The sequence below is a fragment of the Melanerpes formicivorus genome, unplaced genomic scaffold, assembly GCF_026170545.1.
Source record: "Melanerpes formicivorus ecotype bairdi unplaced genomic scaffold, bMelFor1.0.p_v2 SCAF_9, whole genome shotgun sequence".
NCBI classification, from domain to species: Eukaryota; Metazoa; Chordata; class Aves; order Piciformes; family Picidae; genus Melanerpes; species Melanerpes formicivorus.
In genome coordinates, this window is record NW_027142361.1 from 3,598,988 (window position 1) to 3,612,015 (window position 13,028).

The following is a 13,028-nucleotide window of genomic DNA, read 5'->3' on the forward strand; positions in this document are numbered from 1 at the left end:
AAAAGCTGTCCAGCTAGCTCTCGACGTAGCTGAAAGTGAGAGATGGCCAAAGCTTTATCTCTACACCGACTCATGGATGGTAGCTAATGCTCTATGGGATTGGCTAAAGAACTGGAAGAAGAGTGGCTGGCAGAGGAAAGGAAAACCCATTTGGGCAGCCGACCTGTGGCAGGACATTGCTGATCAAATCGAGAGAATTCCAGTGAAAGTGAGACACATTGATGCACACATTCCTAAGAGCAAAGCTACTGAGGAACAGCAACACAACCATCAGGCAGATCTAGCTGCAAGAGTTTCTCAAGTAGACATGGACTCTAATCTTGATCTTGACTGGAAACACCGAGGTGAGATATTCTTAGCTCGGTGGGCTCATGATTCGTCAGGACATCAAGGCAGAGATGCAACATACCAATGGGCTCGTGACAGATCCATAGACATTTCCATGGATGCTATCACACAAGTCATCCATGACTGTGACATTTGTGCTGCTATTAAGCAGGCAAAACGAATTAAGCCCTTGTGGTATGGTGACAGATGGTCCAAGTACAAGTATGGTGAAGCTTGGCAGATTGACTACATCACTCTACCACGTTCTCGTTCTGGTAAGCAGTACGTGCTTACTATGGTAGAGGCAAACACTGGATGGTTAGAAACTTATCCAGTTCCACATGCAACTGCACGCAACACCATTCTCAGTTTGGAGAGACAGATCCTGTGGAGACACGGAACTCCAGAGAGGAGTGAGTCAGACAACGGAACTCATTTCAAGAACAACCTTGTAAAGAACTGGGCCAAAGAGCACGGTATTGAGTGGATATTCCATATCCCTTACTATGCTTTAGGGAAGATTGAACGCTACAATGGTTTGTTGAAGACCACTCTCAAAGCCATGGGAGTTGGATCTTTGAAGAACTGGGAAAAACATTTAGCACAAGCAACCTGGCTGGTAAATAGTAGAGGTTCAGTGAATCGAGCTGGACCTGCACATTCAGATCTACAGAAAGTAGAAGGTGATAGAGTTCCTGTTGTTAGAGAAAAGAATCTGTTAGGTAAAACTTTTTGGGTATTTTCACCCTCAGGAGAGGCTAAACCTGTCTGAGGGGTGGTTTCAGCTGAAGGTCTGGGTCACACTTATTGGGTAATGCAAGAGAATGGTGAAATTCAGTGTATTCCACAAAGAAATTTAACTTTAGCTGAAAGAGTTTAATTTCAAGCTGTTGTGCAGCTACATCGCATCCAAAGGAAGAATCTACAAGGAATCTACGGTGCACAAACCCTGAGAACCCTGAGAGTCCTGAGTCGACTAAGAGACCCTGAGAATCCCTGTTTTCCTTTTCTTCACTTCATCTGGGATGAGACAAACTGTTTTCCATTTTTCTTGTTTCCTGATTTTCTTGGACTTTTGAATCATCTACATCTGAGTATAGCCGGAATGGACTATGAACTTTACTTATGGATTGTAAATATTGTTTTGGATTGGATGGACAGTACAAACAACCAATTAAATTTTTTAGAAGGGGTGGACTGTGACCGTTTGAGGCTGTGCCTTTGAGGAAGGGACAGTGCTGGGAGACTCTGGCCGAATGTTTTGGTGAAGATAATGAAAACATCGATGTTCTAAACGAATTTCATTGGTAGATTGGTAGAATGCAGTTTTAAGTTTTAGTGCAGCTGGAATTTTTTCTCAGTTCGCTCCTTTCCTTCTCCCTTCCAGCTTGTCTGCTTCTGGGCTCCTAGCCAGAACAACCTTGAATACCAGATAATCACTAATCACTAATACTGCATGTGCTTTTTTGAGGCCTAACAAAATTTCATCCTTATTAATTGCCTTTTTCTCTCTTTCTTACCTTTTTTGGGAAAAAAGGGAGGTAGGGGGAGAGAAGGGGGTACAGGGGGGGAACCCTCCTCTGTCCAGAGGAGGGAATTTCATTCCTGTATTCTTTTTGTTCCCTTGCTGTATATTTCTGTACATATATCGTAAATACTGTATATATTGTATATCTAACCTGCCTTTCCACATTGCTTGTAAAATATAGCATTCCTTCTGCTTCTCTGGCTGAGTTAGCTGTGGTTTTTTCCTCTTTGTGGGGGAGAGAAAGCTAGGCCTTCTCTCTCAACCCACCACAACATGCCCTGGTTCTTACTATTTAAATTGTGGAACTGACTTTTTGCTTCTGTTGGTGGTGGCTGAATCAACCACTTCTTGCCTATTTCCATGATTTAGAAGTATTATAATGCCTTGTAGTTTCTGCTGCAAGAGCTGCAGACCAGAACTAATCACTTGCATACCACAAGGTGGTTCACTTTTCCTGCAACATGCTTTCTTTCCATGTATTCAACTTTTGGTTAAGGTATAGGCTTTTTGCTTTTTGGGTTGGATTGGTTGATGGGTGGGTTGGATTGGTTGATGGGTTGGACGCGATGATCTTGAAGGTCTCTTCCAACCTGGTTTTGGTTTATTCTTTGGTTTATTCTTTGATTTATTCTCTTTCTTTGCTTTACTGTGTAGCTGTTCTGTGTGTTCTAAAATGATTTTCTCTTACCCATAATGACAGTGAAAGGGAGGGAAGAGAGCGCAAGAAAGACAAACAACATATGAAACGGAAAAAAGAGTCAGACTTGCCTTCGGCTATCCTACAGACCAGCGGAGTGTCAGAATTTACCAAAAAAAGAAGTAAACTAGTTCTTCCTGCTCCTCAGGTATGCTGTTCATTGACCAGTGATCAACTGTTTTGTCAAATGCATCTTATGGTTTGTGTTTTATCTTACTATGCTTTGGAATTTTCTCTTTTATAGATATCTGATTCAGAACTTGAGGAAGTTGTAAAAGTAGGCCAGGCGAGTGAAATTGCACGCCAGACGGCTGAGGAATCTGGAATTACAAATTCAGCTTCCAGCACTCTTCTGTCTGAATATAACGTGACCAACAACAGCATAGCACTAAGGACTCCCAAAACTCCAGCTGCACAAGACAGGATCCTGCAGGTAGAGTATAAATGTGCAGAACAGGCTTTTGGTTTTGCTGCAGTGCTCAGCCAAAGAGGTGTAAGTGCCACAGAAAGATTCCTTCTGTTACGTCAAGTACTGTAGTTTGGACTGACACATGATCTCCAGGACATACTGAAAGGTGTAGAAGGAAATCCACTTCTATCTAGTCTGTGCTCGCCATGTTTAAGAACACTATGATACTTCTATTTTATTATTTTTTTAAATATTATATATTGTGTGCAACCATTCTCCTGATGTCCTTATCCTGGATACCTCTTTGCATTGAAGATGTATGTGGTTTTCATGTCCTTAGAACAATGTCTTTCATGTTGTTTCCTACTTATTTTTACTGTTAGTGTCTTATTTCACTTAAGAATTACTTAACTACAGTAATGCAAGAATATTTTCTTAGCAGTCTCTTTGCTTAAAACCACTTAAGACAGAGACTACCTTTGCAATTTATAAATTCCATCTGTATTTTATGCTGTTTCAGTGGTTTCATGATAGGAGAAAAGAGAAAGTTTCTGACTCTACAGATCATGACCTAAGTCTCAGTGCAGCATTTTCAGCAGCGGTCACATTCACCTTCAGTGGGAGTACTCTGATGTCATGTGTGTGGCCATATTATATATACACACAGTTCTGTAGATGGATTCCTAGTGTCCTGTGAATATCAGCTGCGATGTGCAGTAGTTTAATTATCTCAGCTCATTTTCTGAGTGCCTAAATTTTCACTGTAAAAAGGAGAAGCAGAATAAGGAATAAGGAGGTGTTCTTAAAAGCCCTACTTGAGCCTTAGCCTGAAAATCTGAATACTGACCATTTCTTTTGGAACATGCTCTTTGAAGTGCAATTCAGATAAAACTTCATTGATTTTTGGAGTACAAGTGTGCTGTTCCCTCTGAAAATCATGATCCTTATTATAAACTAATTATAAACCAAACCAGGTTGGAAGAGACCTTCAAGATCATCGCGTCCAACCCATCAACCAATCCAACCCACCTAAACAACTAACCCATGGCACCAAGCACCCCATCAAGTCTCCTTCTGTACACCTCCAATGATGGCGACTCCACCACCTCCTTGGGCAGCCCATTCCAATGGGCAATCACTCTTTCTGTATAGAACTTCTTCCTAACATCCAACCTAAACCTCCCCTGGCGCAGCCTGAGACTGCGTCCTCTTGTTCTGGTACTGGCTGCCTGGGAGAAGAGACCATCATCCACCTGTCTACAACCTCCCTTCAGGTAGTTGTAGAGAGTGATAAGGTCACCCCTGAGTCTCCTCTTCTCCAGGCTAGGCAATCCCAGCTCCCTCAGCCTCTCCTCATAGGGCTTGTGTTCCAAACCCCTCACCAACTTTGTTGCTCTTCTCTGGACTCGTTCCAGCAAGTCAACATCCTTCCTAAACTGAGGGGCCCAGAACTGGACACAGTACTCGAGGTGCGGCCTAACCAGTGCAGTGTACAGGGGCAGAATGACCTCCCTGCTCCTGCTGGCCACACTGTTCCTGATGCAGGTCAGGATGCCATTGGCCCTCTTGGCTGCCTGGGCACACTGCAGGCTCATGTTCAGCCTACCATCGACCAGTACCCCCAGGTCCCTCTCTGCCTGGCTGCTCTCCAGCCACTCTGACCCCAGCCTGTAGCTCTGCATGGGGTTGTTGTGGACAATGTGCAGAACCTGGCACTTGGATGTGTTAAATCTCATGCCTTTGGATTCTGCCCATCTGTCCATCCTGTCGAGCTCCCTCTGCAGAGCCTCTCTATCCTCCAGCAGATCAACTCCTGCCCCCAGCTTGGTGTTGTCAGCAAATTTACTGATGATGGACTCTTAGGTTCTTTGAGTATTGAATCACTGCTAAATCTTGCAGGCTTATGGAATCTGACAAAGTGAAGGAATTTGAAACATTAAGTAATTAATTTGGTTTTGCAACTCCAGTTTATAGTGTATATTACTGGGAATGGAGGTTGAAGTCCCTTTCAGTGGAACAGTAGGATTTGTAAATATGTGTGGGTGTTTAAAGGTAAGAAGTGTTAAACATTTTCCACAAACTGACTGCTAATTGAATAACTCTTAGGCTTTTCTTGCTGTTAGTGTTACACATGCACAGTAGAGTGTGACTGTGAAAGTCTTAGTGATGTACTCAGTGCTTGTGTTTTCTGTTACATAGGAAGCCCAGAATTTGATGGCTCTCACAAATGTGGATACCCCCCTGAAAGGAGGTCTTAACACTCCCTTGCATGAAAGTGACTTTTCAGGAGTAACACCGCAGAAGCAGGTTGTTCAGACTCCAAATACTGTGCTTTCCACACCCTTCAGGTAAAGCAGACTCTTTTCTTATGGGTGCTTTGCTGGGGAGGTATCTATTGGAGGTAGAGCAGTTTGCAATGTGTGAAATAGTAGGTGATGGTCAGGGCTTTGAAACAAATCTGAACTTGCTTTTATTTCAAGCCCTTGGTGTACAGCTTTCTTCTTCTCTATGTCCTTCACCAAGCTCAGTCTTTGTATTTTGCAGTAGATAGCTTACTGGAGTTTTGGCCCAAAATAAGGTCTTCTGTGGTCTGGAGCAATAAAAATTACTCTGATGTAATAGAGGAGTACAGACTGTAGGGTGGAGTGTCATTCTGTATGTGGATCTTAGCTTTTCTAAAGTGTTGCCACTGAGCCAAAGGTGTGGGAGGTCCCTTAGCCAAACCCACATGGAATTTGTGAAAAGCTGGAGTAAATGTTTTGTAAGCCATATATATACAAAACAAAGTATTTCTGATATTGCCAATCTAAATAGTAGGGAATTGCTGGTTTAACTTGTACCGTGGTCCTGAGTAAATACCTATCCCACAAATGCCAGATACCATACAACTAAAAAATATCACATTGTAGTACACTTTGCCTGTCAATTTCTTAGGTACTAATTTTACTTGTAAGGTGCCAGTAGTAAAAGTAGAGAATGAAATAAAAAGGACCTTTATAGCGGCTTTTCAAAGGCAGTCTTATTTTGTTGTTCAAAAGCTGTGTGCAAAAGCCTTGCTCTTTTAATTAGATCTAGGATCTTTTCTGGAGATCTCTTGGCATTGCTGTGGTACAGAATAAATGTAGAATTTGGCCTGGACTGATCTGTCCATTCACTAAGGTGATTTGGTTTAAAAAATGTGAAAACGTTCTAATTTTGTTGGCTTGATATTTTGTTAGTGGTGTCTTTTCAGCTTCTGAAGTTGAGACTTGAACATGTAATTGTTGTACCTATGTAGCAGCTTGGCTTTCTTGCAGAAATGCTCTCTGTCAGTGTGAAAATCCAAGACCTTGAGTAGAGAGGAAAAATAAACCCATTAAGTGCTTTAAAAAAAAAAAAAAAAGGAAGCCATAAGTTTGCAAGGAAGCAGAGTAGTGAAGCAGAGCCATCATCTTATTTAGGTCAAAAGTGCAAATATTTAAGTACAGTAGAGCTTTTTTTTTCCTGTGCTGGTATGAAATTTGTAATAGACTAGAAGACTAGAAGAAAACAGCCTGCTTATGTGGAACCTGTTTCTTCTGGAAAGTCAGCATAAAAAAATTCTGTTGGTATGATCAACAAAGTAAATATATGCTAAGAAAGGTCAAGTTGGATGGTGCTCTGAGCAACCTGATCTAAAGATGTCCCTGCTCACTGCAGGAGGGTTGGAGTAGATGACCTTTAAAGTTTCCTTCCAACCCTGACCATTCTGTGATTTGATGAAATATTAATTTGAAATCATGAAAGTTAATTTTGCTGGGTTTTGTGGCGGGTGTTCTGCAAATGTTATTGCTTGTTTGTTATCCTGAATGAGAACAACCTCAAGCAGGAGGAAAAGTGTCAGCTGCTTCTCGCAGACATGCCCAGTAGATAAGGCAGCATTGTATCCTGTAGAAGAGGACAAGTAGCATGGGTCAGGCCATACTATATACAGTTGGTTTTGACCACCATTATGACATCATACTGGAACTAGAGAATTACAGTAACCAGTAGTGGAAATAATATATGAAATCACCTTGTCCAGTCTGTTTCTGCCAGGGTTATTCATTACAGCACAGAATCCCAGCATAGTGGGGATTGGAAAGGGACCTCTGGAGATTGTGTAGTCCAATACCTTTTGCTAAAGCAGAGTCACCAAGTGGAGGTTGCACAGGAATGTGTCCAGATGGGTTTGGAATCTCTCCAGAGGAGACTCTGCAGTCTCTGTGGGCAGCCTGTTCCAGTGCACAGCACCCTGAAAGTGGTACTGAACACATACTTGTCATTACTGTTGGAAAATTTCCATAAGCATAGATGAATACAATAATGGAGGCATTTTTCTAGAAGTTTTTCCTCTTCCTGAACTTGTTTTATTTGAGACACTTAACAATGTTTTATCAGTTTATTATTACCATTGCTGTGTAAACCCTCATTCTAACTTGCAACAGAAAACTTGTGACCGTGCCTGTGATTGTGATATCCAAGATAGTGTCTGCATGCCTTCAACATAGTAGGTTATTGGCATAGAGAACAGTCCTCCTTCCTGGTCTAGAGGAGAGCCAACTGAGGCCCACAAAATCTAATACTTAATCTATTTTGCCTTACCTTAGGTGCTCAAAATTAATTAATATAATGCAATTCCTCCTATAATAATCAGTGAAAGCAAAGATTCATTCAATTGTTAGATGGGAGAGTTGTTAAGCCAGATGAATTTGCAGTGAATGACTTGCCACAGGTGGCAGGGAAATCCTGATTACTTGAACCCATAATAATACCTGGTGACTGCATCATCTCTCAAAAAGCAGCAGTGGGAGTTTGTGGATGTAGTTCGTGAAACTTTTCTTAACATATTAGTTGCCTGGATTTTGGTTTGTCAGGTTGAAATTATGTTTTTGGGGAGGATTTGTCTAATTGGATGTTACAGTTTTGCTGCCCACAAAGAAAAAAATTAAGATTGATTTTCTTAATGTTATTTACGTAACTTTTTTCAGTATTCAGACTTTTGTAAGTAGAGATCTTTAGGAAGAAAATAAATTGCTATATCCACACTTTCCCTAGAACACCTTCTCATGGACCAGAAGGCTTAACTCCTCGTGGAGGACTAACTCCTAAACCTGTGGTTGGTACAACTCCTGGTAGAACTCCACTGCGCGATAAACTGAACATCAACCCAGAAGAGGGAATGGCAGATTACAGTGATCCATCTTATGCAAAACAAATGGTGAGAAGTACTTAAGTAGGGGATATCAGCACTCTCTTAATTTTCAGGATTTTTAATTCTCATCTCCTAACAGAATTTATAATAAAAGCTTATCTACAGGTCTGTACTCATTACTTGATAAAATCAAATCTTTACACCTAGAATGACATTCAGTGTACTCAGTAAAAGCACTGAAAAGCTATTTGTCAAAGAAGAGAAAGTTAAGTTTCTGCTTGCGTATTTGAAGCCAAGCAGGAAATGTATCTCAAGCAAAGATTCATTTTTCTTGCAATCCTATGCAGCCCTCAAATCCCTCATCGTCTTGGCTTCCTAATTTACATATAGGACCTTTTAATCAGTCTGTAGTGTTGACAACATTGAGCTAAAGGAGTTTAATTTTTACCATTAGGAACTTGGGTTTGAAATGTCCGGTAATCTGAGTCTGATCCAGATACCCTTATCACCTGTGGCAACAGATGTTTTCATTCTTAGAGCCTCAGCCAGATGTACTTGGCCAATTAGACTTGCTATGAAAGGGCATATACCTAATAGGTAGCACCTTTGAAACTCCTTTGATGTGGCTGATTCTGCAGCCCTAACTGTTGCTTTGGATATCTCATAGAATCATCGAATCAATAAGGCTGAAAAAGACCTCAGAGATCATCAAACCCAACCTATCACCCAACACCTCATGACTAACTAAACCATGGCACCAAATGCCACATCCAGTCCCCTTTTAAACACCTCCAGGAATGGTGACTCCACCACCTCCCTGGGCTGCACATTCCAGTGGCAAATTACTCTTGCTGGGAAGAACTTTTTTCTCACCTCAAGCCTAAACTTCCCCTGGCACAGCTTGAGACTGTGTTCTCTTGTTCTGGTGCTGGGTGCCTGGTAGAAGAGACCATCCCCCACCTGGCTACAACCTTCTTTCAGGTAGTTGTAGAGAGCAGTAAGGTCTCCCCTGAGCCTCCTCTTCTCCAGGCTAAGCAACCCCAGCTCCCTCAGCCTCTCCTCACAGGGCTGTGCTCGAGACCTCTCCCCAGCCTCACTGCCCTTCTCTGGACACATTCAAGAGTCTCAATATCCTTCTTAAATTGAGGGACCCAGAATCAAGAGCTCTTCAAAGTGCTTGGCAGAGCATGTGAGCACTAACCCACATTACCAGATGACAAAATAAGGCACAGAGGTCAGCTACCCTACCCATGGCCACACAGAGAGTGAGCAGCAGAACTAACAGAGAAGAATTTAGGCTTTTCAGATGTCCAGTGTAACCACCACACCTCACTGCCATTATTGGAGTGCAGTGGCTTAAGCATTTCTGAGGAGCAAAGCTCATACAGCAGGCAGGAAACAGAAGGGATGATCAGGGCCAGAGAGCAGCTGCAACAACTTCAACCCAAACCAAACCAATTTGGTAATCAACAAATCCAACTGCACTTCAGGGGCTGATCACATAGCAAATGGCACTCTGCAGAGAGAGCAAGCTCACTGAACATAAGACACATGATAGCCTTGCAAGAAGTACTGGCTTGTCTCAAGCTTGGCAGCAGTTCAGGTAATGCAGCCTCACAGAAGTTGTATTTTGGGAGCAGCAGACACCTCAAACACTTCTCCCATCAGCAAGGTACACTTCTCTGGAGAGTCACTCAGAAAGAGATACAGGGACAAACATCTTCTCAGTAGGTGTGGATGTGTATGAGGCACAAACCCCAAGGTGAATCACTCGTGAGGTATGGACCAAGTGGTCCAGAGAGACCTCTACCAAGTGGGTAGAGAAAGAGTCATCTGGAAAGCTAAAAAAGTCTAAAATAAATAAGGTTAGGAAACTGAAATTCACACATCAGAATCAGCCCAAGATGCATCTCCAGACAGACTCTGCTGCAGAAAAGAAAGGATGAGAAACGTGTGCTGGCCTAGCTCCCAGGTGACAAATACACACTTCAGAAAGCCTGGCCCTGAACAGGGTGCTCATGAGATGACTCATTTACTGACAGAGGCTGCTGGTGGGACTCAGATACGTGCACACTTGGATTCTGTTCTTCACTGGCTTGCTGGGAAGGGAGTGTGTCTTGGCCAGAGTGAGACTGTTGACTCTCCTGAGTCAGCCGCACGTGTGGAGCCGGATGCGAAGGTTCTGCTAAGTGGATCACTTCGCTTTGTCCCTGCTGAGTGTGGAGGTGTTCCAGTGCTTCCTTGGAAAGAGTGATGACATGCATCTCTTCAGGCTGGGCACTCTCTATTTGGTTGGGCATCATATTGATGCTTTGGATCTGCCCTGCCTGCTCCTGCTGAGCCGACAGCAACAGGTTCTGCAGCTGCTGCGGTGGCTGAGCAAGCAGGGCCAGGTTTGCGGCCTGCTGTCTGCTCACGCCTGGGGCACCCTCTGCAGTCACAATGCTGATGCCTTAGTTGTGATCAGGCACAAAGTTGATGTTGTGCACCGCATCTGTAACCAGCAGCTGGATTTCCTGCTCTCCAGAGGTGGCCAGCTGGTACTGCTGCAGCTGCAGGATGTTCCTCACCTCCTCTGCGTTGGTGCTGGGGGCGCTGCTGGCTTCCTGGAACTGCTTCTCCTTGCTGTGGATTTTCAGATGGGACTTCAGGTTGTCCAGGCGAGCGAACTGCAGGCTGCACTCGGGGCAGGAGAAAGGCTTCTTGCCCGTGTGCAGGATGCAGTGTCTCCTCTTGGCACTGGAATCAGAGAAGGACTTCCCACAGGTACCACAAGAATAAGGCTTCTCTCCTCTGTCAATTCTGATGTGAGTCTGAAGAGAGCTTTTAGCTGTAAAGGATTTGCCACAAATTTCACAAGTGAAGGGCTTCTCACCTGTGTGTGTCCTTAGGTGTTTCTTTAGCTGAGCTGCATCCATGAACCTGCGCCGACACTGGTTGCACTCCGGCAGCGAGCGGCCTGTGTGCACTCGATAGTGGCTCTTGAGCTGTCTCTTTTGGCTGAAGTATTTCCCACACTGATCACCGGTAAAAGCCTTCTGCCCTGTGTGTAGGCTCATGTGTTCCAGGAGAGAGTGCTTGGTTGTCAGAGCCTTGCTGCAGACGGTGCAGGTGTAGGGCCGCTCCCCGGTGTGCATCCGCTCGTGCACCTGAAGGGAATGTTTCTGGGAAAAGCCTTTGCCACACTCACTGCACTTAAAAGGACGCTCCCCTGTGTGACTCCTCTGGTGAATAGCCAAGAAGTGATTATACTTAAACACCTTGCCACAGTCTTTACAGCGAGCTTCAGCCCCTGCACGTTTTCTTTTCCCCTCACTTCTCTTCGCCAGCCCTTTCTCCTCCCCCTCACCCAGAAGTTTGTAATCTTTTAGTTTGATTGATCTCCTTATTCTGCGTTTGCTGTACTGGCTCTGAGTACTCTGTATTCCCTCAGACTTGGGATCATAATTCTCATCTTTCTCAGCTGACAGCTCGACAGCAGCTTCTGAGCCACCAGCAGGTTTATCTTCTTCTGTCTTTCCTCGCCGGAGCCTGCTCACTGGCAGCTGTTTCTTCCGCCGCCGCATCTTTCCTCATGAAGTTCTGCTTGTTTTGCACAGAGTTGTTCTCTCTCAGCTGCACATCCTCAGCAGAATTTGCTGCTGATTTTTCTTCTTGGACGCTCCTGATCTTCCTGGGTCACCCTCGTTTTCTCTTTGGCAGCTCCTCGTGTTTCTTGTTGCCGGCGGTCGCGGCCGGAGCCGGTACCACAGTACTCGGGCTGCGGCCAGCCTGATAGTCAGTGCAGGCCCACACCAGGTCAGTCACCTTCAGCAGCTGTGCAGTGGCCAGGATTTGATCTGTGCTTTTTTCACTGGCACAGAGGCACCCAGTGTAGATAAACTCCAGCAGTGCCCCAAAGGTGTCTGCAACCATCCCCTCCAGCATGTAAATCGATTGCCCTATTTCACCATCATCTAGGAACATCATGGAGAAGTACTCGCTGCTGGCAGCAAGCAAAGCTTTGTGGGCTCTGAACTGCATGTTCTCCACTATTAGAGTAATGTCACACAGAAAATCCTTCTTCCTTTGCTCTTCAAAATTAGCTGGAATGGTGTCTTTGTGAGCTTTGGAGTGGATCACAACCAGTTTCTCAGAAGCATCAGGAGGTGTTTCTACCATTTTGGTCATGGATAGGAAAGGGGCTGCCGCTCCGCCACCGGCGCCTGGCGCAAACGCCGCCACACCAGAGATATTGACATTTTTCTTTTTAGGCTAGGTAAGGATATCCACTTGAAGTTTTTTGGTGTGTTCTTGTGAAAATAAATCTTCTAGATCAGATTTTCAGAAATCCTCTTAGCTTGAAGGACAAAGTTTATTTGATGTCCTTATACTTCATTTCTGTCTTAGCCATTTTATTGCAAACTGGCCATTTTCTGCTAGAAGGAAACCTGAGGCTTCAGTTTCCTGATGGACTCCACTGATTTCCAGATCTAGTGCTGTTTGCTTGTGTAGTACTGTGCCACAGACTCCAGATTTAGGAGCAACTGCAAGGAGAAAAGTTCCAGTTAGGCTTGCAGGCATCTCTGTGTCCACTGTCACTGTGGACACATTTTTACATGTTTTCAATTTCTTGAAAAGTATTTGTGTGAATCTCTCCTGTTGTACTGAGACTCCTATTTGAGCAGAGGAGGTCACAAAAACAAGCAGAGGACTGGAACCCCTCTGGTATGAGGAAAGGCTGAGAGAGTTAGAGTTATTCGGCCTGGAGAAGAGAAGATTTTGGGAAAACCATTTTGTGGCCTTTCCATACTTAAAGGAAGGCTGTTGGAAAGATGAGGACAATCAGGCGGTGAAACAATAGACCAAGTTACTCAGGGAGGTGGTAGTAGCCCCATCCCAGGTCAGGCTGGATGGGGCTCTGAGCAATATGATC

General features: G+C 44.1%; 2 protein-coding genes across 2 annotated transcripts in view; one reads left to right on the forward strand and one right to left on the reverse strand.

Annotated features, from left to right (window-relative positions):
• The window catches only part of CDC5L (cell division cycle 5 like), a 61,580-nt gene that overhangs the window by 18,203 nt on the left and 30,349 nt on the right, over positions 1–13,028 (forward strand). The window contains exons 7-10 of the mRNA XM_068142965.1: positions 2,556–2,700; positions 2,797–2,985; positions 5,161–5,309; positions 8,017–8,179. Coding sequence (XP_067999066.1) covers positions 2,556–2,700; positions 2,797–2,985; positions 5,161–5,309; positions 8,017–8,179 — 646 coding nt within the window. The remainder of the gene's footprint in view (positions 1–2,555; positions 2,701–2,796; positions 2,986–5,160; positions 5,310–8,016; positions 8,180–13,028) is intronic.
• Positions 10,060–12,274, reverse strand: LOC137443508 (zinc finger and BTB domain-containing protein 24-like). Its single transcript, XM_068143273.1, is given in 2 exon segments — positions 10,060–11,621; positions 11,653–12,274. Coding segments are annotated over 2 exon segments (2,142 nt in total). The 3' UTR covers positions 10,060–10,101.